Genomic DNA, 24,995 nt, shown 5'->3' on the forward strand with positions numbered 1-24,995 from the left:
CAATAGTGAGCACCTCTTCCTTTTCACCGGCCATTAATGCCGCTATTTCTTCGAACTTGCGACGATAATCTAAGATTGTTCCTATTTGCTTAGTGGCCATCAGTAGCTCTAAGGGACTCACTTCTTGGGTTTCGCTAAATCTTTGGGAGAGAGCTATTTTGAACTCCTGCCAATTATTTATCATCAATCTGGTTTCCAGCCATTGATACCAGTGAAGGGCTTCTCCCTTCATGCAAAGTGTTGTTGTTGCCACTCTATGCTCTTCAGCGATTAGATTGAAAGTGAAGTAGCGTTCCACCTTAAATATCCATCCGTACGGGTCTTCACCAGAAAAAATAGGTAACTCCAATTTCTTGCCCTTCCAATTGCGTCGATTCCAACCTTCACCACCTTGGTTCCATTCTTCTCCTGATGGGCTACCACGCTGGTTCTCGTGTGTTCTGCCTTCAAGATATCCCCCTCCATTGGCTCCTCCCTGATTTCCACGATTCTCGTGGGGTCCCTATTTAGTGTGTTCTACCCTTCCACGACTTGAATTTCCACCTAAATTTCTTCTTCGTTCCTCCTCTTCTTCATCCTTTTTATGCATCCAATTCTGCATATCCATTAAAATCTCCCTCATTGCGTTCACCGTCTCCGCCACCATAGCGACACCTTTCTCAACATTATCTATTCTATTATCCATCCTTGTACCAACCATGCTTTGAATCAGTCTTGGCTTTGATACTAGTTTGATGGAACCAGCCGAGATTACTCAATCACACCCACATTCAATCAATCATGACATTTCGAAATCCATCAAGAACAGAATACAAACAAAGAGTGAATCAACTGTAATGATATTAGTAATGATATTCAGTGACAACTACAATGAAAGTAAATATAAATGCAAATAGTACTAAGAAGTAAGAACAACAATAAAGGAATGAACACTGGCTGATCTTCGAGGGTCAGCTCCTCCTAACAATTTCCACAATATTCTCAATCATCCCCTATCTATTCTCTCTCTTTCCCTTTTATTCCCTTGATTCATTTGTTAACAAACTCGTCATGCTTGTTGTGCTGCTGCTCCACCTGTCATGCCTGTCTTTTCCCTTTCTGCCCCTTGCAGTTATACCATTTGACTATCGGGGGTCCATCATATTATTTGGTTTGTGAAATTATTCCAAATGAAAGAAATTGTTTTTTTGGAACTTGAAATGTTTCTTAATTTCACACTTTTATACCTTTTTTTTATTTTTATTTTCTTCAAAGAGGCTTTATTTGATGCCAAGGAAATGAGTTGTTTGGAGCTCAAAATGTAGTTCAACCAGATGTGAGAACTTGCTATTTTGCCTTGAGAAATGCTCGAAAAAAAAAACGAGGTGTGGCATCAATATGAATCATGTATATTTGCTGGTCTATTACTTGTGGCATCAAAATATACTCATTTCACCTCAGCTTGTTTTTGGGATTTGGGTCCATAAACCATTGGTTTGTGTCTTGGCAAGTTTGCTAGTTTATTGCAAAGTAAGTATTCGATTCTATGAGGTGCTTTTGTAATTAATGTCCCCTCTTAGTTCATTAAAATTCTACGGAAAAGTAGAGATGAGTTCATATAATTTACTCTCGGCTTGCTTATCTATAAACGTTGATGCTTTTAAGCCCTGTTTTGTTGGTCAATGGTGATTTATGAGTGGAATGTATCTACCCTCGACTCTTTTAATATTTTTCTTGGAATGGTAAGTTTTTTTATTTGTTCTAAAAATACACAACGATTTGAACCACTTTAGACATTGATTGTGATTCACTCTGATGCTTGTTACTTTCTTAACGTGGAAATATATTTTTGGTTAAATGTTAAGCTGTGGGTGAAAAGTGAAGTTGGTAGCAAAGTTGATGATTGAAATAAGTGTTTGAAGTGGTGAAGATTGGTATGAAAAGACCTTTGGGTTTAATTTAATGTGAAGATTTGTCCCTTTTTTGTTTTCTTATTATATTATTTGGTTTGTGAAATTATTCCAAATGAAAGATTTTGTTTTTTGGAACTTGAAATGTTTCTTAATTTCATACTTTTATACCATTTTTTATTTTTATTTTCTTGAAAGATGTTTTATTTGATGCCAAGCAAAGAGAACTTGCTATGTTTGCTATTTTGCCTTGAGACTCTGAAAAAAAGAGATGTGGCATCGATATGAATCATGTATATTTGCTGGTCTATTGTTTGTGGCATGAAAATATACTCATTTCACCTCAACTTGTTTTTTGGATTTGTGTCTTGACAAGTTTGCTAGTTTATTGCAAAGTAAGTATTTGATTCTATAAGATGCTTTTGTAATTAATGTCCCCTCTTAGTTCATGAGAATTCTACGAAAAAGTAGAGATGGGGTCATATAATTTACTCTCGGCTTTCTTTCTATAAACTTGATGCTTTTAAGCCCTGTTGTTTTGGTCAATGGTGATTTATGAGTGGAATGTATCTACCCTCGACTCTTTTAATATTTTTCTTGGGATGGTTAAGTTTTTGATTTGTTCTAAAGATTTTAGACATTGATGGTAACTTACTTTGATACCTTGTACCTTGTAAAAACAGACAACACAATCTGATGAAGGCTAACCTTTATTATTCCCTAACAAATTCAGTAGAATGACCTGTAAAACTATAGTATTTTTCTTTTTACATAACATTGTACAGTATATTGTTGTCTATCAATGATATTACTTTCTTACGCGGAAATATATTTTTGGTTGAATGCTAAACTGTGGGTGAAAAGTAGAGTTAACAGCAAAGTTGATGATACTAGGATGTAATGCTTCTTCGCTCTTTAGAAACATTTTGTTATTTAGTTGCTTAACGTGCCAACCATAATAATAAATCAAATGAGGTAATAAGTCCGTATTTTAATTAATCAATTCTAGAACTTTGAATAACTGCAACTTTTGCTCTAAATCTAGGATATCTATGTTTAAAATGTGAGGTGAAATCTTTGTTTTCTTTTCTCTTTTTATTGTATTTTATTTGGTGTGTAAGTGTTAAATTTATTGACCCAACAAAGATTTTCTCTAGTTCTTGTTGGTTTAAATGGCTGGGAGTAGATTTTCAAAATAATTTTTTATACGATCATTTGAACTCTCTTAACTTTTTATGGGCCTAACGTCACTGAGATCTATGGGTATCCCGTGAACCTTCTATAAGCATTCCAATTTTCTAGTTCTCTACGTTTTTAACACTACATCTGATGAAAAAATTGTCATGCCTATTTGAAGAGTTATATTTTTATTACCAACACGCTTTCCATGGTATTTATGGATTATGGAGCCTTGAAATTTCAAGAGTTAACTTGAGCCTTGTTTAATTAGGGATGGATTTATATATTCAAGGTAGAAAGAGAAGATGAAGTTGAATGCTTTCATTTATTTGCATTTTTTCAGATGGTTTTCTGATGAGCATGTTTAATCTTTCTGTCTTTTCACTCTTAGGATCGGTTTGCAACAGGTTCCACGTCGGGGTCCTGCGGAAGGAGGTTTACCTTGTTGATATGTTTTGAGAATAATTACCGGTGCTGCTATGGTTTTTTCTTTACGTTTCATCAGTGGGTACATTTGGACCAAAATTGCAATTTGACACTTCTATCACACAACCAATTGAATCATTGCGGGCTGTGATTTGCACCATTACCAGATTTGTTGAATTGTGCACTTTAGCTTACACTTGATATGCGAATCATGATGTTGATAAGTTGCTAAATGGGAAGCTAAGGCGTGTTTCCCTTCTTTTAATGATGACATGAAGGTTTCAATCTTTATATGACTTTCGTTAACGAAGTCATAATTTCTTAACACAAGGGTTCAGGCTTAAAATATGAAAGATTACCTCATATCTAATAATTTTTTAGTCATAAACTTCAGAAGTAGCTGATTAACCATCTTAGATCATTTTGAAATTTTTCCCATCCCTCAGAGCCTTTGCCTATAAGACAAATCTTCTGAGAGACAGGAATGTTGAATCTGGCAGGAAACTTCATGACTAATTTTGTTCTCTTCCTTTTTGCGAATGATGAATAATAGAGTGATTACTTGTTTAAAATGTCTACGGCAATTATTATATTGATTGGTGAAGTTAATATGGTTTAAATGTGATAATGTAGCACAAAAGGACTTGGTCAAACTGGACCAGATCTGTTTTGATGCTCATACACGTAAGGATGGTATCACCCTGGCTCGAGGTAAGCCGAAAGAGGGACTGAGCTCCAAGGTGCACTGCACTACAAGTAAGAGTTTCTGTTTTATGGGGATTGATTATTGTTGTGGCTCTACTCTAGGTAAGCCGAAAGAGGGATTGAACTCCAAGGTGCACCACACTATAATTAAGAGTTGAATGGGAATTGATTATTGTTGTCCAAGAATTAGAATTATGTTAGCATCAGTGTTTAATTACCTGAATTTCTACATGTATTAGTAATATCTCTGAAATGTTTAGGGAACTGTTTGGCTGAACGGAAGAATTAAAGAAAAACTGTAGTGCATGCGTCACCTCCTTTTGTTTTCTTGCTGTTCCTTTGTCTGAGGCAAAGTCAAACAGATTCATTGAGCACGGTATAATTTTAGCTTCTTGGGGCATGAGTGCATTTGAAAAGGTAGGAGTGTGTGACCAAATAAAGCATTTACTACAAGACCGCAAGGGCAAGGTGCACACGCTAGCATTTATGTCCATAGATTTGATGATGACTTCATGCCAGAATCTATGTTCTTCTTCAACAAGAGAAAAATGGTCATAACCGTGCCAATGCCAATTTCAACCTCTCTGCTTACATGGGCCTTATTGTCTTTAATGCTATCTTTTTGCGGTAAGACCATCATTTCCACGAACCTTTGCTGTACTGATATTGTGTTTCTATTCTAGTCACTAACACACGCACCGGGGGCATAAAATCACCCTTTCTCTTCTCTTAAACTTTATATTCATTAAATATGTGTAGTAACTTATGGTGATGAAGGTGTTTGAAATTTTTATGACACCATAACTGTTGGGAAGGCTGACCCCTATTCCAGATGGGGAATCATATCTACCTAGAGAACTTCCCCGCTCTCTCAAAAACTCTTTCACACGTAGACATACCACACTCAAAACCTTACGCCCAACACGCAAAGCCTTCGTGCACTCTTCCATTATTCTCTCTTTTTACTAATTGCACCAACAAAAGAAATTTAAAGATAGACCCCACAAGGTGGAGCAAATGTTATCTGATCTACGGAGGTGGGACCCTAAATCATGACACCAGATTCTTGATTCAAAGGCTAGTGGTAATAGTAGTATAGAATAGCTAAACAGAAGGAAGGTTATCATGTATGTTACATAGGTTTCAAAGGCTTTTTTGTGTTTGTCTCTCTCTGTTCTGTGTGCATCGGATCCTGCAAGCAACAGATTGTTGGTGGCTTTTGTGAAATTAAGGCAGACAAGACCCCGTTTGGTCTTCCTTCGATATCTCTACTTTGAATTTTCTTTTGCGTACCACATGATTGCATGGCATGGCTTTAGGCTTTGGCAGAGATTTTTATCCACACCAACACTTTAAATTTACTCATTGCTCTTCCCCTTTCCTCGGTTGTCTTTATATTTCAAAGAAATATCTGTACACTCTCTCTCTCTACTCTTTTCTCCTATAAATACATAAGCTTCTTCACCTTCTTTTTCAAGTCACTCACTATCCAGTCGAGAGTGTATGGTTTTAATGGGTGAGTAGCTCCTTGATGGAGAAGCAGGGCACGTGCAAAGTCTTCGGCTTCTCTGCCAATGCTTAATCCCTCTGCACGTGCTCCCCTTCTCCAACATGGGTTCCTCACCCTTCCTCGTTCTCTTCAACTCTCCAGATAATGTTCATGTGTGTGCTTCTTTCTGGGTAATGTAGTTCGGCTATATGGATTGAAAAGCTACCTCTTTCACTCAGTATTAACGCCCTTTTTTTCTGTCTCTTCTCTAATTAATTTCCACCACTTTTCTCGATTTGATTCAAGTTTAAAGGAATTTGATGCAGGCTTCTCTCTCTGAAACGTTTGATCATGTTGACATGCATGCAGGTTCCTTTTCCTCAAACGATCACTCTCCTCTAGATATAATTTCAATATATACTATTTGAGAGTTGAGCATGGACTTCTTAGCAATATTACCAGGGAAAGCAAAATTATGAATAAAAGATGTTGGAAATTAACCCATGCTTTTGAGAGGTTAAATATCACCAGTTATTAATTAAATTGGTCGACAAACCTTCGAAGGCATGGTACAGGACATCATCACACAAAGCAATATTTACAGACTTCTTCCCACCCCTTTATTCACTGGCAGGTCAGACTGTACATGCTAATGCTCATCCTAATGCCAGTGAATTCAGATCGGATTAACAACTAGCCGGCAATCCTCCAAAAGAGAGGCTATTTTTAGTTTTCTACACACTAATGTCGAGCCCTTCTATGCCCTTTAATATTATTAATGCACCACTACCTACCGTAACGCGTACGTAGAATTTTTTTTTTTTTTTTTTTTTTGTTCAACCATTTTTTTAAAGTTAATGAAATTAATCACTAGTTATGGCGGGTTTTTGAAATAACAAAAGTATTTCTACCCTTAATGAATTAAGGTTTTAAAATAATAAAAGTATTTTTACCGTTAATGAACATATAATTAGCCGTTTCATTGTTATGAGTTAGTATAAAAAGATTTCAGTTATTTCCAAGACTTCAAAATAATTTTTATTATTATACCATATCTAAGAAGGACTAAACTCTACTTTTTTGATATACCATACTATAATATTTTTTAAGTGTAAAGAGTGAAAGGAGGAAAATGAAAATTTTAAAAAGTTTAAACAATTTTAATTGCGAAATTAAATAATTTTAACATAGAACAAAGAGAAGGCATTTTTGGAGGCCAAATGAATTCAAACTTGGTCCACCAGATGATCTCAACGTATCAGTAACAACTGCGCGGATCCAAGAGTGTAAAATGTTGTAAAATGTTGCACGAGCTCTTACTGGCTCTCTTGGGTTACACCGGAGATCTCATAATCGACGAGCGAGAGCATCAAACCTCTATTGGCATTCGTTTATCTCCCGATGCTCCTATCTCTGAGGAACCCACCTTTAAGCTCGCTCCTGATATCTCATTCATTGAACCCAGCGAACGGTATGTTTTAGGGTTTCTATTTTCGTTTCGACAAACGGCGCCAAACTTTTTCCCAAATTAACTTTGTTTGTTTTTAGGGATTACAATTGCTAAAGGAAAATGTTTTTTCGAATTTTGACAATTACAATTACAAAGTTTTCCTTATCCCTATTTATTTTTCTTTTGTGTTTGAAAACTTAGATGCTAATGCTTTGGGATAGTCCATCAAATTCAGTATCTGATGAAATTGCTACTGCTGCAGAGACCTTATTGAGAAAATCATCACCTTAGGATTTTACTATAGAGAGCTTGATCGATTTGCAACAAATTCTAGGAATTTAAGTTGGATAAGGTCTGCCAATGTATCACCCTTGGAAAGGGCTGCTGAATTGTCAAAAGGCAAAGCAGGAAATCCTAGTGTGTACCGAAGGGCCATCGCTAATGGCATTGTCGAGATACTGTCGGTGTACAGGTCTGCTGTTCTTCACATTGAGCAAAGACTGTTGTCCGACACTATGCCCATTTTGGCAACTGTAACTCAAGGCCTCAACAAGGTTGCTTGTGGAATGCATTTTTTTGTATTATTTTTTCCTCTGAGCATTTACTTTATTGGCAGTTGGATGACTTTGATCACTAAGCATAAGCTTAATGATAAAAAAAAGTTATTTGTGTTTTTTATGAGTGGACTTTTTTTCCCCAGTTTTTTGTCCTTCTGCCGCCTCTATATGAGCTTGTTCTAGAGATTGAGCGTGATGATATCTGTGGAGGACAACTGCTTAACCTTTTACACAAGCGGTGTCACTGTGGGGTGCCTGAACTGCAGGCATGCATTCAGAGGTATACACTCCATTTTTTATTTCATATGATGAGCTTCTGTTTTCGACAACAATATCTAAGTATGTGGGCTTTAATAGCATAACTTTTATTTGCCCGATTGCATATCCAGGGGATTTACTAGATTAGGGAAATTGTTCAGTTTCGACTAGTAATGTGTTAAAACATACACAGCCTATCCTATGTCCTATATTATGATGAGATAGTCATTGGAACTTAAAGAAATTGATGTGGTTCAAGGCTGTTGTGAGCTTACTTATCAGTGTTTGTATTTATTTTTTGAAGCTGCTTGGACAACATATAAGCACCATCCTAAGATGCTGCTTTGACTACCTATTAGATTTCATTAAGATGCTTGTTTCTTTTATCAACTTGCAAAATGAATTTATTTGCTGGTTAGTTTCATCTTCATTGACAATTTTTGTGCCCAAAGTATAGGCTTCTTTGGCATGGCCATCAAGTCATGTATAACCAACTAGCTTCATGGATGGTTTATGGGATTCTTCAGGACCAGCATGGTGAATTTTTCATTAGAAGGTAATGGATAAACCATTATTTTATAATTTCCCAAGTGAATATTGAGTAGAATTGTGCTTTTGTTTAGTGTAATTGTTTATCTACATTGGGAATCTGATCAATGTTTTGTCTAAATGACTGTAGAAACTCATCTATGACTATCAGTGACAGTTTAGTAATGCATATCCAAGAATGCTTTTAAGATTATATTTAGACTTGTTTCTTTCAACATTTCTTGTGCTTAAAACCTGCTCAATTGTGAAAGTGGTTTTTCTTCTATTGTCAAATTAATTCAACTGCAAAAGTTTATTAAGATTTGATGAGGAAGTTGGGAAGGCACTTTTTGATAAACTCATTAATTTTTTTTTAAGCAACTGTTTCTGGGAATACCTGAGTGAACTGTGAGAACATCCTTGCTGTGAAAAGGAATAAATTGCACGGAGTTTGTTTGTATTTATTGAGACTATAATGTGATTGATGTAGGTGTTTCTAGACAGCATTTATTCTGTTTTATTTTTTAATTATTATGAGTGTTCATGGGTTTCAATGAATTATAGTTCCTTATGTTCTCATTAGTGATATATGCATTTGCTTGTAAATCAATATAGTTCCTGAAACTGAGTCTCTGGTTTTTAACCTTTCAGGCAGGAAGACAGAGATGTAGAGCATGGTGCATCTCACTCAGATATTTCTGAAAAGTTGGTGCGCTTGTCTACTGATGATACATCTTTAACAGATTGGCACCTAGGATTTCATATTTTTCTGGTATCTTTCTAAACTGTATGTCTTTGATCACCTCTTATTTAAATGCTTGTCAATAGACATCAGTTATCTAGATGCTATCAAATAGACTTTTTTTGGTCTACAAGTTCTGGTATTTACTTCTTTGATGCCTATAGAAACTGTCATATTTCTGTTAAGAATGATTGTTATGAAGATCTAGTAAATGCATTACCCTATCTGCTGCGTGATGTTGCCATATGAATAAGCATCTTTGTGGTTAAGCCAATCATCAATTTATACTGAAGTTATTTGACATAGGAACCCAAATTATGAATCTGGATATAAGGGCCTCTTCTCTCTGTAATGCACTGTGATATCCATGTGTAGAACTCAAAGGATGAGTTACAAATATTTGGGACGAAAATGTGTTCCCTTTGTTGTTCCACTTATCAAGTTTACTTTTGATATTATGTGTGTTTGTTTGTTGTGTATTATAAGAGACAGTTTTATCCTTCATATTCTATATTTATATGTTCTCATCATTTAGATCTAATAAATGCTGAAAAATATAGCACTCTTGCTTATCACTAAGGTTTCTTTTACCATTTTTTTTTTTTTTTTTTGGTGTTTTATTTACCGAAAAGTTCTTTTGTTTTATAAATTTATTGTTGTTACAAGCTGTTTAGTATTTTATTGTAATTTTGCAGGATATGCTGCCTGAACATATCCATATGCGTGTTGCAGAATCAATTCTTTTTGCTGGTAAAGCGGTCAGGGTTCTCCGGAATCCAAGTGCTGCCTTTCGGTTTCAGGATCAGCAGTTAACAAGAGGCTCTCAGAAAGTTCAGGGATTTACAGGACGCTTTCTTTTTCAGAAGGAGCCTTTCCAAGATATGAAACTCATTGGAGAAGAATTGCTTCCACAGTCCGAGGCTGATAAGATTGAAGCTATGCTTCAAGACCTTAAGGTTTTCTCCCCATTGTAGATAACATCTTGTTTTAGTCCTTGTCCGATAGATTCCATGAACTTGGCAAATCTCTTTTATCTTTCATACTAGAAACTATTTTGCCCTTTAACAATATGAGATGAGCTTTACGGCTAAACCATGGTCCATCCTATGTAGGAATCATCAGAGTTTCACAAAAGATCATTTGAATGTGCTGTCGACTCTATACGGGCTATTGCAGCCAGTCATCTTTGGCAGGTGCTGAATGTGATGAATTTGTTTCTAGTATCATTTAGACCTTATATTTACTTTAGTTTCTCTATTTCTGCAGCTTGTGGTTGTGCGTGCTGACTTGAATGGCCACCTGAAGGCCTTAAAAGACTATTTTCTTTTAGCAAAAGGAGATTTCTTCCAGGTAAAAGATGGAGAGTATCTGTTTTTTTTTTTTTTTTTTTTTTCCCTCATGGCGGTGGGGTTAATCTTTTTTAATGTCACTTGGGCCCCTTCTTCAAACTTTTGATATATCTTATAAGGCCGTAGAACTGATATCCTCATTCAGCTAGTGTTAACATGAATCTGGCCATGGAGAAGAGGAAGCTCTTATTGAAACTTTTGTGGTTCTTTTTCTTTGAGATAATCAATTCACACACTATCTATGTTTTTTATGAACTCCATAAACGGATATCTGATGGTGTTTGTAGCCACTTTGTGATGTTATATATTGCATAACTGTGTTGTGACAAATGTATGACTGAGTGAATCTCATAGAATAGATGTTTGCGTACTTATAATGCATGGATGTTGGTGCAAACTGATTTGTTGTTATGGAAAATGTACCTTCTTTTGCCTACTTCCTGTCTCTATCTCCTACCATATATAGAATTATCGTTCTTATTAATTTTCTATCAAACATGTCACAGAGAAAGTGATCCCAAGAAATTTTATTAGAATTCTTGTTAATCCTCTAGATGTTCAGGAATATTGTGTTTGTTATATCATTAGAGTGTCTAATTTTATTTGAATTCTTGTTTATATCTAATTGTTTTAATTAGACATAATCTCTTGATTCCAGTGTTTCCTTGAGGAGAGTCGACAGTTGATGCGTTTACCACCTCGTCAGTCAACTGCTGAAGCTGATCTTATGGTCCCATTTCAGCTTGTATGTTAATTATGAGATGATTTTCTTGTCAAGTTATTATATACTTTGCCTGGTTAGTTTAAAGCTAGTGGTAACTTGTCGAGCCTAAACTTTTGTTACAAATTCATTTGCACTACTTGCTTTGCAGGCAGCAATAAAGACTATTGGTGAAGAAGACAAATACTTTTCTAGAGTATCCTTGCGGTAAAACCTATGTTTCTATAATTTAAACTCTGTTGCAAATTTGCCTTGAGTTATGTCATGTCTAAACGTTATTGAAAGAATTTGCACTAAGTTTTCTTTCTGCATATCCTAGTATGCCATCATTTGGAATCACAGTTAAATCCTCTCAAGTAGATATACCAAAGGCAAAAGCTTATATGGACGGAAAGTCTGGCACTGCACTATCAAATGCTGCTTCAGAGATTTCTCTTGATGGCTGGGATGGAATTGCTCTTGAATATTCCGTGGATTGGCCCTTACATTTGTTCTTTACCCAAGAAGTGCTCTCTAAGTAAGATTCTAGAGTTATTGTTATACATGATTGCCACTTTTTAACTGAGGAAGTTGGAGCTAGTCCACAAAACTTCCTACCTTTTGTCTTATAGATGATAGGAAAACTAAAAGCCTTTTGAAACGAAGAACTCCAGACACATAAGGAGTTGATAGCTGTTGAACAACCGGTCACTTCTATTGTATACATGTTAACAATGAGTGCACTCCAGGTACTGTAGGGTCTTCCAATATTTGCTGCGGCTCAAGCGAACCCAAATGGAATTGGAAAAATCCTGGGCCTCTGTAATGCATCAAGNGGTGCTGAATGTGATGAATTTGTTTCTAGTATCATTTAGACCTTATATTTACTTTAGTTTCTCTATTTCTGCAGCTTGTGGTTGTGCGTGCTGACTTGAATGGCCACCTGAAGGCCTTAAAAGACTATTTTCTTTTAGCAAAAGGAGATTTCTTCCAGGTAAAAGATGGAGAGTATCTGTTTTTTTTTTTTTTTTTTTTTTCCCTCATGGCGGTGGGGTTAATCTTTTTTAATGTCACTTGGGCCCCTTCTTCAAACTTTTGATATATCTTATAAGGCCGTAGAACTGATATCCTCATTCAGCTAGTGTTAACATGAATCTGGCCATGGAGAAGAGGAAGCTCTTATTGAAACTTTTGTGGTTCTTTTTCTTTGAGATAATCAATTCACACACTATCTATGTTTTTTATGAACTCCATAAACGGATATCTGATGGTGTTTGTAGCCACTTTGTGATGTTATATATTGCATAACTGTGTTGTGACAAATGTATGACTGAGTGAATCTCATAGAATAGATGTTTGCGTACTTATAATGCATGGATGTTGGTGCAAACTGATTTGTTGTTATGGAAAATGTACCTTCTTTTGCCTACTTCCTGTCTCTATCTCCTACCATATATAGAATTATCGTTCTTATTAATTTTCTATCAAACATGTCACAGAGAAAGTGATCCCAAGAAATTTTATTAGAATTCTTGTTAATCCTCTAGATGTTCAGGAATATTGTGTTTGTTATATCATTAGAGTGTCTAATTTTATTTGAATTCTTGTTTATATCTAATTGTTTTAATTAGACATAATCTCTTGATTCCAGTGTTTCCTTGAGGAGAGTCGACAGTTGATGCGTTTACCACCTCGTCAGTCAACTGCTGAAGCTGATCTTATGGTCCCATTTCAGCTTGTATGTTAATTATGAGATGATTTTCTTGTCAAGTTATTATATACTTTGCCTGGTTAGTTTAAAGCTAGTGGTAACTTGTCGAGCCTAAACTTTTGTTACAAATTCATTTGCACTACTTGCTTTGCAGGCAGCAATAAAGACTATTGGTGAAGAAGACAAATACTTTTCTAGAGTATCCTTGCGGTAAAACCTATGTTTCTATAATTTAAACTCTGTTGCAAATTTGCCTTGAGTTATGTCATGTCTAAACGTTATTGAAAGAATTTGCACTAAGTTTTCTTTCTGCATATCCTAGTATGCCATCATTTGGAATCACAGTTAAATCCTCTCAAGTAGATATACCAAAGGCAAAAGCTTATATGGACGGAAAGTCTGGCACTGCACTATCAAATGCTGCTTCAGAGATTTCTCTTGATGGCTGGGATGGAATTGCTCTTGAATATTCCGTGGATTGGCCCTTACATTTGTTCTTTACCCAAGAAGTGCTCTCTAAGTAAGATTCTAGAGTTATTGTTATACATGATTGCCACTTTTTAACTGAGGAAGTTGGAGCTAGTCCACAAAACTTCCTACCTTTTGTCTTATAGATGATAGGAAAACTAAAAGCCTTTTGAAACGAAGAACTCCAGACACATAAGGAGTTGATAGCTGTTGAACAACCGGTCACTTCTATTGTATACATGTTAACAATGAGTGCACTCCAGGTACTGTAGGGTCTTCCAATATTTGCTGCGGCTCAAGCGAACCCAAATGGAATTGGAAAAATCCTGGGCCTCTGTAATGCATCAAGATCACACAGATTTTGCCCAACATCGCAATGACCGTTTAAACTATTCAATAACTCAACAGCGACGGCAGCGCTTTAGACCAATGTGGCGTGTTAGAGAGCATATGGCATTTTTGATAAGAAATCTGCAATTTTACATCCAGGTCATTGAGATTATTTATGTTCATAATTCCTGGCAATTCTGGTTTATTTAAATTAGAGACATGTTTTTCATTGTTGCAAATTTCATAATACAATGATTGCATAATCATGAAAATCCATTTGCACAAGCTTGTTCTCCAATGTCGAGGAATCTTTTGGATAGTGTTTTCTACTTGGCTGGAATTTGGCCAAAATATGTCAAGTAATAAGGGTTGAAATAAAAGTATTAACTTAACTCATATGGGATAATGATTTGCTTTATTTGCTGTTCTTGATACATTGCCTTATTCATTTCCATAGACATTTATTTATTTATTTCTCATATGTTTCTTAAGTCAGTTGAATTGATTATTGATGAGAAAACTTTGATGTGCTTTATGAAATTCATATGAGTGATAGATGCTCTTAGAATGATGTCAAAAATCAAATATCTTAGGCATTTGGAACAAGCCATATTTACCATCATTTAAATTGAGTTTTGTTTCTCATCGTGGCTTTATCTTTCTTGCTCTAGGTTGATGTGATAGAATCTCAATGGAATGTTCTGCAAGCTCATATTCAAGATTCTCGTGACTTTACTGAACTTGTAGGCTTTCATCAAGAGTAAGTAAACATGAGTTATGTTTGGTAACCTCAACATTGTGCTGATGAATTTGACCTCAACATTATGCTTACAATTTTGAACACTTACAGGTATTTATCAGCATTAATTTCTCAGTCTTTCCTGGACATTGGCTCAGTGTCAAGGATACTGGATAGCATAATGAAACTTTGCCTCCAATTCTGCTGGAACCTTGAGAATCAAGAAAGCAGTGCTAATACATCTGAACTAGAACATATTACTGAGGTACTTATATTTAGCAATCCCTCTTATGCTTCATCTTGTGCCTGCTAGTGTTGCTATTGTGAGGGAGCATAAGTGTTTGAATTTGGTTACTTTTTAACCTTCGAGTTTGAATATCAATTGGGTTGGTCCCATTTATCTGAGCTGTGTACTATTAGAAATGTTGACAAAAAATAATCTGAATCTTGCCGCAGTTGGAAAATCATGTTGAATGCATTTATCTGAGCTGTGTACTATATAAGAAATGTTGACAATGGATGATTTGAATCTTGACACAGTTGGAAAGCCATGTTGAACGTACAGTGATTGAATTCTGTCTTAATTTCTCGTTGAGAAGTTTCACTTTTTTTATGCATCTTAGTAGACATTTCTTCTGCTGATTTCTTTTCTGAAAAAGGTCATTGAACCTGTTGATTCGTCTTATTATTAAATTATCCTAGTTTCTTTAATTAGTATCTCTTCATATTCCATGTGGGAAACCTACTATAGCCGCAACTAATTAAGCAACCAACATGATAAAATTGGCAATTGTCATCAATTATAGGTGTATCATATGGCATTTATAAAGTTATCCTTCTCTTCTTTTAATTTGAAACACGAATTATGTGAAAAGTTAGGGTTTTGCTACCTTTTCAATGGAAAGTTGGCTGGTCTAAGCATTTATAGGTAGTATCACATTGCATAGGGCTGAGACCTTGTAGATCTACTAATACCAGCGTTTGTGGTTGATCATTATGATAAATTATAAGCGCCTACTTTGTATTTTGGGCATATAAATTAAGAAGGGCATTTTAGTTCCTTCACGTGGTGTTAGAAAAGTTATGAGGTCGTCATTCCATAGAATACCTTATTTTATATTAAAAGAGTATTATCACTGCAATTATTCCATGATAACTCTTTTTGTTGATGCCAGTAATAAGGGCTCCTAAGATTGTTTTCATTAAGTGTGGACTAGATTTAATTATCATTTTCATACGAAATGTGGCCTCAATGATCTCTGGATATTTTGATGATTGTTATCCTCTCTAAGCTGCTTGATTGACATTATTTTGCATGACTTGTACACTTCATAATTCCTTTTTACCATTAAAACAATGTTACGCTATTATGCTGCTGGGAGAATTTTATGGTTCTCGATTGACTAATTTCAGGAATTTAACAAGAAATCAAACTCTTTGTATACTATATTACGGAGTAGCAGGCTTGCTGGGAGTCAAAGAGCCCCATTCTTGAGGCGATTTCTTTTACGCCTAAACTTCAATTCCTTCTTTGAGGTAAAAGATATGAGTATCCTTTAGATGCTTTCTCTATATTTACTTAGCCCTGTAGTTTCTGATAGATGGTTATTTTATTCTATTAACAGGCAACTGCAAGAGGAGTGCTGAATGTTGTTAGACCACGTCCAGCAGTTACTGTTTTAAATCAACAATAGCGTTAAATTGTTTTACCATGTGAATGTGAGGGCTGTTGTATGATTAATGTTTGTTTGTTGGAGGAAGAGGGAAATATGTATGTTAATGGTAGTTTGAGACATATTCCAGGCAGCCATCCGTTCTGGATAGTTAGGTGGTGATCACCGCTTGAACAAAATGTCTATTTGCAGCTTGAGAATTATAAGTAGGCATTCTGGTTAGGTGATTGTTTGGTTAGATGGCTTGAAGTTGTGGGTCCCTTGAAAGTTAGATGGTAATTTGGGTAGATAGGTTTGACGGTGCAGTTTGGTTTCAGACTGTTGACTCAACGGTGAATCATCCCATGTGGTTAGCTAGCGCTTGCTCTTCGTCTGTAGCTTAAGCTTGTGGTTGTGGGTCTGCTTTGAAGCTTTGGCCTATTAATTAAGAAGGGGCTTTGGTTGCTGCCCCATTCTCAATTTATCTTGGGATGAATAATTTTCTTTATAAAAATGTGATTTTTATGTGTTTAAAATGAGTTTTGGTGATTAGCATATTTAATCTATAAAATATTTAGTGTTACCAAGTAGACTCTAAATTGTTTTTTTCTTTTCTTTTATTATTATTATTTTGTGAAAAATGGGGCCTAAGCCCAGACTTTTCTTTTCTTTTATTCGTTATGAAGTTAGGTGTTTATTACTTTATTAAGAATTTAAGATTGAGACCCCACGGACAGAGTGTTTAAAATTCAACTTTCTCCTGGACAAGCTCTTGTTCGATACTTTCGAGTTTTCTTATTTAAAAACATAAAGGTCTCATTTGGATCTTGGGATTTTAAATGAATGATTTTGTTGAATCTATAGATTTGGTAAAATCCTTCTTCTGGTTTAAAAAACAAAAAAAAAATGGTTGAAATACATGGATTTTGGCAAATTCTTTACTCTCCAAAAGTCTTCATTTTTTAGGGTTTTAAAATCTCACCTGGTAGTAGGTGAGATTTTGCCAAATTCATTAGTTTTTAATAAAATCATGGGTTTTGTTAATATTTTAATTTTCTAATAATAGCTTTGTCAATAATTTAACATTCAGTAATTACTTTTTACCCTAATTAAAAGATTGATGATATTTTTGAAATTCAAAAAGTGGTTGTGGCAAGAAAGATAGTTAAATGCCTGAAAGTGATCTCTTTTTTAGTCAGATGAAGCAAAGAAGACATGTTTTGGCTCTTTTGATTCCTGACAATTGATTATGTTTTTTTGCTATTTATTATTTTGTAATGTGTGCTTTGTCACACTAATATCAATGATGAAATTTGCTAATGTTTGACAAGTTTTGTATGTTTTAGGACGTGATGTTATTACATTATATTAACATTAGTTTTCTAAATAGGTACGGTTATATTATATGTTTTAATATGAAATTATTTAATTATTGAAGTTATTATGAATGAAGATGGTCGATAATATATTATATTAACTTAGAATTTTTTTTTTTTTACCAAATCACAAAACAATCATTCATTATAATTAGACTTCTTTATCAAATGTAATTCAACTTGTAATTAATTAGATGAAAGTTGAATTTTTGTTGGTTGTGGGTATTGAGAGTAAAGTTGGAAATTATTTGTTAAATCTATAGATTGTATTCATCTAACCAAATATGAGTGCATGAAAATTTGAATCAACAATATATAGATTTTATATTTAAACCAAATAATGGAAGTTATTAAATCTATAGATTTTGAATCCATGGATCCTACAAAATCCCTGGATTTTAAAATCCCTGGATTCAAGCGAGGTCATAATAAAAAGATAAAAAATAGTCCTCCTTGATGAGAAAAGCAGGAGAAACCGTTGTACTTCAAAATGCCTTAGCAAATTCATATACAATGTAGTTGACTAAACAACAAAGNAAAATTTGAATCAACAATATATAGATTTTATATTTAAACCAAATAATGGAAGTTATTAAATCTATAGATTTTGAATCCATGGATCCTACAAAATCCCTGGATTTTAAAATCCCTGGATTCAAGCGAGGTCATAATAAAAAGATAAAAAATAGTCCTCCTTGATGAGAAAAGCAGGAGAAACCGTTGTACTTCAAAATGCCTTAGCAAATTCATATACAATGTAGTTGACTAAACAACAAAGGGGAAAAAATAATAAAAGAAACAAATATTCAAACTCTCTATTTACATTTAGAGCTCTTCAAACCCTTCCTCATCTGCTCCTTCCTCTACCCTCTGAAATTCTCTCCTCCAAGTTTCCATCTGTCATAAATTCACAAACAGAGACACTTCTCAGAACCAAAGACATAACCGCAGAAGAATTTAATTAGCAATAGTTATATAGCTGGCAAGCAACAAATAAACAGTCAAACGTATTTTCATGCCCTTAACCCAAACTGATCAAGTATAAAACAGCCAAAAACAAAATTATCAAGCATGAAGCAGCCTATAAATTATCATTATATTTAACATTTAGAATCAGGTATAGGTTGTTGTACCTGATCATCAGAAAACCGCAGTTGTTCTGCAACAAATAGTATATTCTTGTAGTATCCCGGTGCTAATTCCTTACCCAAACTGCTTGCAACTTCACTGTAGCTAACCATTCCCACCCGAAAACCATTGCTCATGAACAGTTTTTCCATCCATTTCTCTGTGGTAGGCTGCACAAGAGACGAAAAAATTGATGATATCTTCTTCAGGGAAGAAAGCAGCTTAAGTCAAAATCATTACATCCAGAATAAAACAAAATAACCTTGTTCTCAATTTCAGTTTCTGTCAACCATGCAGGCAATTCTCCCAGGAAGAAACATCCATTCATAGCCAAACTACTAATTAGGAGCAAAATCTCTTCAAAACTTGCCAAAGTCATCACAGGCAGTCCCTGCAGGAACGTATGTAAATAACTACCTCATTTAATCATCCTCAGCTAGCAGAATTTGAAGTGATTATAACAGCGAACATTTAATCACCTGAAAGGCCCATATGCTTGGGCGATTACCATTAAAGCCTTTAGAATGCAAAACTTCTTGTATGTTAGACAATTCTAATGGAACATGAAGGTATAAGCAACTTCTTGGGATCTTAGCCCCAACACCTAAGATTTAAAAAAAAAAACACTTTAGGAACATTAACAAGTGAATTCATTATGTGCAATCGTCCAATACTACGGAACAATATAAATACCAAATTTACCACTTCAAGAACCATTAGTAACTTAATATCTTATAAGAAACCACTTAAAACTGGGATACAAACCTTCAAGCTTTTCAGCTGATTTTCTGAATACTCTTTCAGGGGAAATATCAAATATTATGGTCGAATTTGGCCAGTTAAGCCTATAAGGCCGAGTGTCCATGCCGTCTGTCAACAGAACAACCTGCAGGATAATAAAGAGCAAAAGTACTTCTGGTTTCACAATGATCAGAAGTAACCATTCAATCAATACAAAGACTACTAACTACCTGCTTAAGTCCATCGATATGGTTCACTGTACGAAGTAACTTATCATCAATGAACTTCGTTGCAAGACAATAATGGTGTGAATGCTTTTTCATATCCATTTGAACATTAGGAGGAACAAGGCAACCGGCATATGGATCCACAAACAGAGGCTCTGCATAAGCATGCGATTGTTATGTATTTGAATTTGGTATTCCAAAAGTAAACAAAACTCAAAGAAAGCTAAAACATCAAATTTCAACACTCGGAAACACAAACATAGTAGCCTGGAAAAAAACAAAAACAAAATTTGGTGATGAGGAATCATTTAAGGAAGCTGAACTCTAAAGGATGCTTCTATTGAAACTAGGAAGACCATTGAATTTTGCACCAAGTCTGAACACATGCCGTCAAGGGTAACTAAACACTCATAAGGATGAAAGGTTGTCTCAGCTTTTAAGACAATAGAGGCAAAAGAGAAATTCAAAATGTAAGATAAGGACCTACATTTAGCAAGCCTGACACATAAAGATTGGTAAGTACACTTGTATCAAACCTGAAAGAACTGACAAAAAAGAAAAAATTCGATACACAAACTTGTTTAATAATAAAAATATTTGGTTGATAAATGAAAATGTTTTAATTAACTTTTGATATTATGTTGCAATAAACTTTGATAATGGCTGTTATCTTGCCCACCGTAAAGATAAAATTTACAATCATCCCTCAGGTACAAAGATTCAAAATGATTCTCCAAATACTAAATCAATTCTAAAACAAAATGATTACTTAGTAACTGTTCGACAAAATGCCTGATCGAGAAAGAAAACTCAACATGAACCTATAAAGAATGGATAGGCTTGCCTGGTCGGTGGGTCTCCTGAAAACGAAGAGATGCGGATTTAGTAGCTGCTTGGAGTAGTGGGTCAGATTGATTGTTGAGTTTGGCTTTCAACAAGAGGCCATTTTTCTTTATCAGCGTCTTGTCACTGAAGCGTACACTAAAGATGGTATCAACGAACAATGAATTTGAAAATCTTAAGCAGTCCATGTGTTGCAGTGGCGATCTTCACCAATGTTTAAACTTTTCATCCTCCATGGTTACTGTATTTGGACGGGACGAGTCCCTTACGGCTGAACTGGAGCATGAGCTCCATGCACACCACGACTATTTTGTTTCTTTATCTTTTTTGTCTTCTCACGTGGGTGGGCAAATATGACAACACGTGGCAACAAGTAGTTAAAATGAATTTCAAAAGCACCGATGACCGAACATTTCGCTGACTATTTCTGAACTGAATTCTACTCCCAGGACTCTCAAATCAAATCTAAGGGAATGTACCACTCCTCCTTATTGTCAGTAGTAAGAGGGTGACTATCTCTTCAAGAGAAAACGTTTCCATTAAACTACGGATTAGTGTATAATAGTGTGTTGGGACTTGACTTTTGAGATATTATTTCCAGCATTAAGGTATTTAAAAGCTATAAACCATGAGTGCAAAGTCATTAAAAAGTATGCCTCATATTTGAGGCCGCTACTTAACTTTTGGTAGCCACCAGAAGAAAACAAATTGGTTGTCCCAAAACTCCAAACCTCTTCTCACGAATAATATTGGACACATAAATTTTTACGTAAATGTATAAAGTAATTTTATTATAAAATATATTTATAAGAAATTTCCAGTTTAATAAACAAATAATTTATCACATGAATTGGAGGATGAGAAAACTTAGAATTAATAAATTAAATTTGGGAGAATAAGAACCAGTCAAATTTGGCAAACGGAGACTAATGGGTGTATAAAATACAAGTTAAATAAATGCGACGGCTTTATAGTTTATGAAAATACTGGTCATTCTAATTTGGGTGTGATGTGCCTTTAGCTGTGGATTTTATTATAGTCCATCTCCTACCAAACAAAAGGATAGAATCTCCAAAACACCCTTCTAAATTTAGCTGGAAATGAGACTGAAGGGTATAGAAGTTGAAAGTTAGTGGAAAATGTTAGGTGCAGTCATGAGGATAGAATTGCAAATACAAACAACGGCTTTAAATCCCCCACAAATATTACACACCAACACAAACACGAGCTGTGAGAACAAGCAAAACCTCACCAAACACCAAAGTAGGAGGATTTCCTTCGGCAGCTTATCTCTAAGTTCTACACAAATTTCATCCCCTCTGAGAAGAAATGGATCCCAATCTCCAAACCCTTGAAAACTCAGAAAATGAAGAACAAAACCTACTTGCCATTGTCCCTTCGCAATCTCCATTTGCCACTCTTTCGCTTTCCTTTTCTCTATCCAAAGTCCTTCCTAACAACTCCTTTTTCCTTCAACCCAAAATTTCCTCCCTGTTTTCTCACCAACCAAGCAAGGTTAAGGTCCCAACACAAGCCTCCTCTCTTTCCCACCTTTCTCTCTCCTCCTCCTCCGCCTCTCTAGCTCCTACCAAAATCTCTTTTAAGTCCACCATCTCAGCTAACCCTCTCCAAAACCCCCTCACTTTGGGCCCACACCGCCCTCTTGACCCCAACAATGGGGCCGGAATTCGTCGAGCTGCCATTTGTTGGTTCCGTAACGATTTACGTGTTCACGATAACGAATGTCTCAACACTGCCAATAATGAAAGCATGTCAGTCTTGCCCGTTTATTGTTTCGACCCAAGAGATTATGGAAAATCCTCTTCTGGGTTTGACAAAACTGGGCCTTACCGGGCGTCATTTTTGGTTGAATCAGTTTCTGACCTTCGTAAGAATTTACAGGCACGTGGGTCTGATCTTGTGGTGAGGGTTGGGAAGCCAGAAAATGTATTGGTTGAGTTGGCTAAGGCTATTGGAGCTGATGCTGTGTATGCACACAGAGAGGTGTCACATGATGAGGTTAAATCCGAGGACAAGATTGAGGCGGCGATGAAGGAAGAAGGATTTGAAGTTAAGTACTTCTGGGGAAGTACTTTGTACCATGTTGATGATTTGCCTTTTAAGTTGGAAGAAATGCCAACTAATTATGGTGGGTTCAGGGAGAAAGTTCAGGGTTTGGAGGTGAGGAAGACAATTGAGGCTTTGGATCAGATGAAGGGCTTGCCATCTCGTGGAGATGTGGAGCCTGGTGATATTCCTTCTTTGATGGACTTGGGGCTCAACCCAAGTGCTGCAATATCTCAGGTTTGTACTGTAAAATATGGTTTAATTCTTTTTTTTTATTTTTTATTATTAATTGTTTTTTGAATGGATATGCTCGATATATTACTAGTTTTGGTTTGTATATGATGATATTCATGCTCTTCTTAGTGTTAATCAAATAGGAGTAAAGAATTAAAATGTAGATAAAGAAATGCAATCATAAGTAGGCTTTATGCAGCTTGATTAGTTGGAAACTGAATATTTTCATAATGAGAGTGGTTTTCCTTCTGAGTAGTAGGATCTGTGAGACTATGTTTTCAGATTGGTGAAGTTTGATATTTACTAAGAAAATTGTTTATCACTAAGTTATTCCTAGTAGATGTTGTTTACCATGGCACGTATCCTTCTCATAATCAAAGAAATTATTAATCTAATGAGTATCAAAGTGTAAATGTGTCCTTTCCCCAAAAGAATATGGAAAACTGCATTAAGCTATTCTGGATCACAAATTCTTTTGGAACCTAGATCACCAACTAGCCAGAACAAGGATTTAGGTTGGCATATACCTGTAGGATGCTGATGTGTTTGCTTACCCCTTCACCTTGATTTGTATCCTCTGTCTTGAGATCTTGTTGAAAGTTGATTTACTTTCAGTGTTGCAGTCAACCACATATTTGCCGACCTTGGATTTTAGCATAGTTGACTTTTAACAGCGTTATTGATATTCTATAATAGTGATGCTACACATTCAAGCTAAGTATACAAACTCTACTATATAAACTGATGTAGCATTTGTATGTAAACTAAGTATACAGACTCTTTTATTGCCACATCATTGATTCACATATATCGGGAATTCATTGAATCGGTTTTTAATTACAATCATCCATTCATTCTGTACCTAATCAATTTCTGTACAAAGTTGTATAACTACTATTCACTTTCTTATTATCATTCGCATGAAATGATAAATGTTTCATGCCTTGAATTCTGTGACAATATCATCTTTATTGTCTTATAGGATGGAAAGCCAGCTGCCAATTCTATGGTGGGAGGGGAGACTGAAGCTCTGCAGAGGCTGAAAAGGTTTGCAGCTGAATGCCAAGCACAACCACACAAGGGGAGCAAGGATGGCAGCCATGATAGCATCTATGGTGCAAACTTCTCTTGCAAAATATCTCCATGGCTAGCCATGGGATGCATTTCACCCCGTTCCATGTTTGATGAGCTCAAGAAAACTGCTACCAGGTATTCATCCATATAAATTTATTGAATAGTTTATTTCCCTGTAATGATGTTGTATTTGTCAAAATTTTCCTTACAAGTGCTAATCTTGGATGGCATTTTTTGATTGGGTAGTATATCTGCTTCCTCAAACCGGAATGGTGGTGGTAGTGGCTCATCTGATTCTGGGGGCAACTGGTTGATGTTTGAATTGTTGTGGAGGGATTTCTTCAGGTAATTTGATGGACCATATTTGCTGAACTCGCTCCAGAATTGGCATTTCATTTCACTTAATATTTGATAAATCAGCCATGACCGTTTGGCTCAGAAGTCATATATTCATACCTGATGCTTAGTGAATGTCTCATAAGTCATATATTCATATATGATGCTTAGTGAATTTCGTTAAAATGTATCTTTTTGTTCAGATTTCTCTAAAACTTTCACACTAAAGTTTCATTTGTCTATTATTTGTAGATTCGTTACCAAGAAATACAGTTCTGCAAAGAAAGTGGTTGAAGCTGCTCCAGCCACAGCTTGCACGGGCGCCCTTGCTTAAACAAGTTGAGCTGTTAGGCAAAGAAGAAATTGTTTTGGATATCGATTGCTTTTATGTTTCTCAATGAGAATCTAATATGTAGCTGTTAGCTGTTGGAGTAGGGTTATCTAAATTGTGTTTCCTTATCAAATTTGTGTATCGCAACCAAATAAAAGGATTGAATTTGGAAATTGCCTTTTTCTAGTGGTGGCTAGTGCCTTCAATATATATTCTCATGCCCTTTTGTAACAGATCTTTGGATATGCTCTTTATCTTTTGTTAATACCTTCCAATTATTTGGAATGCGTATCTTATTTCTTCTCTCAAAAGCGGATTCGAAATTGATTTATCTTGCAAAGGAAAATTTATTTCATTTGGGGATGTCCATGGACCCGTAATTCGTACAAAATGATCCAAGGATGAATATTTGATCAAACAGGTTAATAAACTTTTATCTAAATTATTTGATTACAATGAAGCAGAC

General features: G+C 35.4%; 3 protein-coding genes across 3 annotated transcripts; 2 read left to right on the plus strand and 1 right to left on the minus strand.

Moving 5' to 3' along the window:
* The first annotated feature begins 6,908 nt into the window (after positions 1 to 6,908).
* On the plus strand, positions 6,909 to 16,728 carry LOC116119863 (gamma-tubulin complex component 4-like). The gene is made up of 16 exons (XM_031405798.1): positions 6,909 to 7,159; positions 7,401 to 7,692; positions 7,839 to 7,975; positions 8,411 to 8,509; positions 9,133 to 9,253; positions 9,919 to 10,179; positions 10,336 to 10,416; positions 10,490 to 10,573; positions 11,231 to 11,317; positions 11,445 to 11,500; positions 11,613 to 11,810; positions 13,715 to 13,940; positions 14,453 to 14,541; positions 14,632 to 14,785; positions 15,934 to 16,056; positions 16,146 to 16,728. The coding sequence occupies exons 1-16, from the start codon at positions 6,990 to 6,992 to the stop codon at positions 16,212 to 16,214; spliced, it is 2,247 nt and encodes a 748-aa protein (XP_031261658.1). The 5' UTR covers positions 6,909 to 6,989; the 3' UTR covers positions 16,215 to 16,728.
* A 1,491-nt stretch (positions 16,729 to 18,219) lies between these two features.
* Positions 18,220 to 20,969, minus strand: LOC116119861 (putative S-adenosyl-L-methionine-dependent methyltransferase MAV_4873). The gene is made up of 7 exons (XM_031405796.1): positions 20,489 to 20,969; positions 19,648 to 19,799; positions 19,442 to 19,562; positions 19,156 to 19,280; positions 18,939 to 19,067; positions 18,682 to 18,846; positions 18,220 to 18,445 (listed from the first exon to the last, which is right to left on the minus strand). The coding sequence occupies exons 1-7, from the start codon at positions 20,673 to 20,675 to the stop codon at positions 18,374 to 18,376; spliced, it is 951 nt and encodes a 316-aa protein (XP_031261656.1). The 5' UTR covers positions 20,676 to 20,969; the 3' UTR covers positions 18,220 to 18,373.
* Positions 20,970 to 21,693: 724 nt separating this feature from the next.
* LOC116119856 (blue-light photoreceptor PHR2) lies at positions 21,694 to 24,702 on the plus strand. Its single transcript, XM_031405791.1, has 4 exons — positions 21,694 to 22,791; positions 23,771 to 23,997; positions 24,109 to 24,207; positions 24,451 to 24,702. Exons 1-4 carry the CDS (start codon positions 21,817 to 21,819, stop codon positions 24,530 to 24,532), a joined length of 1,383 nt encoding a protein of 460 aa, XP_031261651.1. The 5' UTR covers positions 21,694 to 21,816; the 3' UTR covers positions 24,533 to 24,702.
* The last annotated feature ends 293 nt before the right edge of the window (positions 24,703 to 24,995 follow it).

This window comes from Pistacia vera, unplaced genomic scaffold, assembly GCF_008641045.1.
Source record: "Pistacia vera cultivar Batoury unplaced genomic scaffold, PisVer_v2 Contig908, whole genome shotgun sequence".
Lineage (NCBI taxonomy): Eukaryota > Viridiplantae > Streptophyta > Magnoliopsida > Sapindales > Anacardiaceae > Pistacia > Pistacia vera.

Coding starts and splice junctions, on each gene's coding strand:
- LOC116119856 (XM_031405791.1), top strand. CDS start 21,817: ATGGATCCCAATCTCCAAACCCTTGAAAACTCAGAAAATGAAGAACAA. Junction 23,998..24,108: donor CTCAAGAAAACTGCTACCAG/GTATTCATCCAT, acceptor TTGATTGGGTAG/TATATCTGCTTCCTCAAACC. Junction 24,208..24,450: donor TTGTGGAGGGATTTCTTCAG/GTAATTTGATGG, acceptor TATTATTTGTAG/ATTCGTTACCAAGAAATACA.
- LOC116119863 (XM_031405798.1), top strand. CDS start 6,990: ATGTTGCACGAGCTCTTACTGGCTCTCTTGGGTTACACCGGAGATCTC. Junction 10,417..10,489: donor CAGCCAGTCATCTTTGGCAG/GTGCTGAATGTG, acceptor CTATTTCTGCAG/CTTGTGGTTGTGCGTGCTGA. Junction 14,542..14,631: donor CTTGTAGGCTTTCATCAAGA/GTAAGTAAACAT, acceptor GAACACTTACAG/GTATTTATCAGCATTAATTT.
- LOC116119861 (XM_031405796.1), bottom strand. CDS start 20,675: ATGGACTGCTTAAGATTTTCAAATTCATTGTTCGTTGATACCATCTTT. Junction 19,800..20,488: donor TCAGGAGACCCACCGACCAG/GCAAGCCTATCC, acceptor ATGCTTATGCAG/AGCCTCTGTTTGTGGATCCA. Junction 19,281..19,441: donor ATCAGCTGAAAAGCTTGAAG/GTTTGTATCCCA, acceptor TTTAAATCTTAG/GTGTTGGGGCTAAGATCCCA.